General features: G+C 61.8%; 1 protein-coding gene across 1 annotated transcript; it reads right to left on the reverse strand.

The window, feature by feature from the left end:
* Positions 1-5: 5 nt before the first annotated feature.
* On the reverse strand, positions 6-959 carry LOC104524754 (unconventional myosin-XVIIIa-like; the record flags this gene model as incomplete). The annotated part of the gene is made up of 1 exon (XM_010167727.2): positions 6-959. A coding segment is annotated over exon 1 (954 nt), but the record flags the coding sequence as incomplete, so codon positions are not given.
* Between the last annotated feature and the right edge of the window lie 240 nt (positions 960-1,199).

Here is a 1,199-nt window from a genome sequence, read left to right on the forward strand (position 1 = left end):
TCGCTGAGCTCCAGGATGGGCTGCACCTTCAGCTGCACCGTCTCCCCGGACTGCCGGATCATCTCCACAATCTCATCCCGAGATTTGTTCTCCACGTTTCGTCCATTGATCTCCACCAGCCGGTCACCCGGTACCAACCCCAATGCCAAGTCTTTAGTGCCAGCTCCAGGTTCTGCAAAGTGCACGACGCGCCGGTACACCTGCCCGTCGGGCGCCCGGTCCAGCATGGTGGTGCGGCGTAAGGAGAAGCCAAAATCGCCGGTGTTGCGCCTCTGCAGCTCCAGCTGCCGTGGGGTGGGGGGCTGTGGGGGCACCAAGGCGGGCAGCCGCAGCTCAGCGGGGAACCTCTTGCTGACGAGCTCCGGCACCCTGGCATGCAGGGAGGTGGTGGGAGGGGTGCAGGGGTGTCCCGTGGGGATGCCTTGCTTGGTGAGCTGGGTCTCCAGCATGCGCACCTCCACCTGTGGGGAGGGGGCTGCTGAGTGCTCAGATGGGGTGGATGTCTCTGAGGTGCTCTCATCCCGGCTCTTCTGGGAGAAGGAGAAGCGTTTGACGATCATCTGGGAGTTCTGCTTGGCCAACGAGCCAAACTTGGCCGCCCGCTGCAGCACCGAGCCTTTGAAGTTGGCATCGTCCACCTTGAGATCATCACTGGAGCTGGCCGTGCTCAGGTGGCCCGAGTCCAAGATGACGCTGCCCCGGTTGCTGTCGGAGTCAATGTCCGTGAGATGCAGATCAGAGCCACTGGCCACCTTGATGGGGATGGGGTTGGAGATCTCCAGACGGGTCTTAGAGTCCCGCTTGGAGGCACGGTTGAGGTTGAAGAAGCCCCGGCGCATGCTCATCTCCTCCAGGCTCTTGAGCTCAGCTGCTGACATCCGCTCCTTCTTCTCCTTCTTTTCTTTCTTCTCCTTTCGGGCCCCATCCTTCTCTTTGTCCTTCTTCATCAAGTTGAACATGGTGGAGTTGGGCTCGGGGCACACTCACCCCCACGGCAGAGTGCTGGGTCAGAGCGCTGGTCACGACACGGCCGCCTGCCTGCAGAAGGACAGACAGGTAAGGGTGCCATCAGACAATGACATGGCCACCACCCATCCCATCAACCCTTGCTCCACCCCACTGGTCACCCCAGTTGCCACCCCCGGTCCCAGGCCATGTCCCAGTGTCCCCACCCTCCCTTGGGACAGCAGCTCTGAGAC

Source organism: Antrostomus carolinensis, unplaced genomic scaffold (assembly GCF_000700745.2).
Source record: "Antrostomus carolinensis isolate BGI_N321 unplaced genomic scaffold, ASM70074v2 scaffold27045, whole genome shotgun sequence".
Classification (NCBI taxonomy): domain Eukaryota; kingdom Metazoa; phylum Chordata; class Aves; order Caprimulgiformes; family Caprimulgidae; genus Antrostomus; species Antrostomus carolinensis.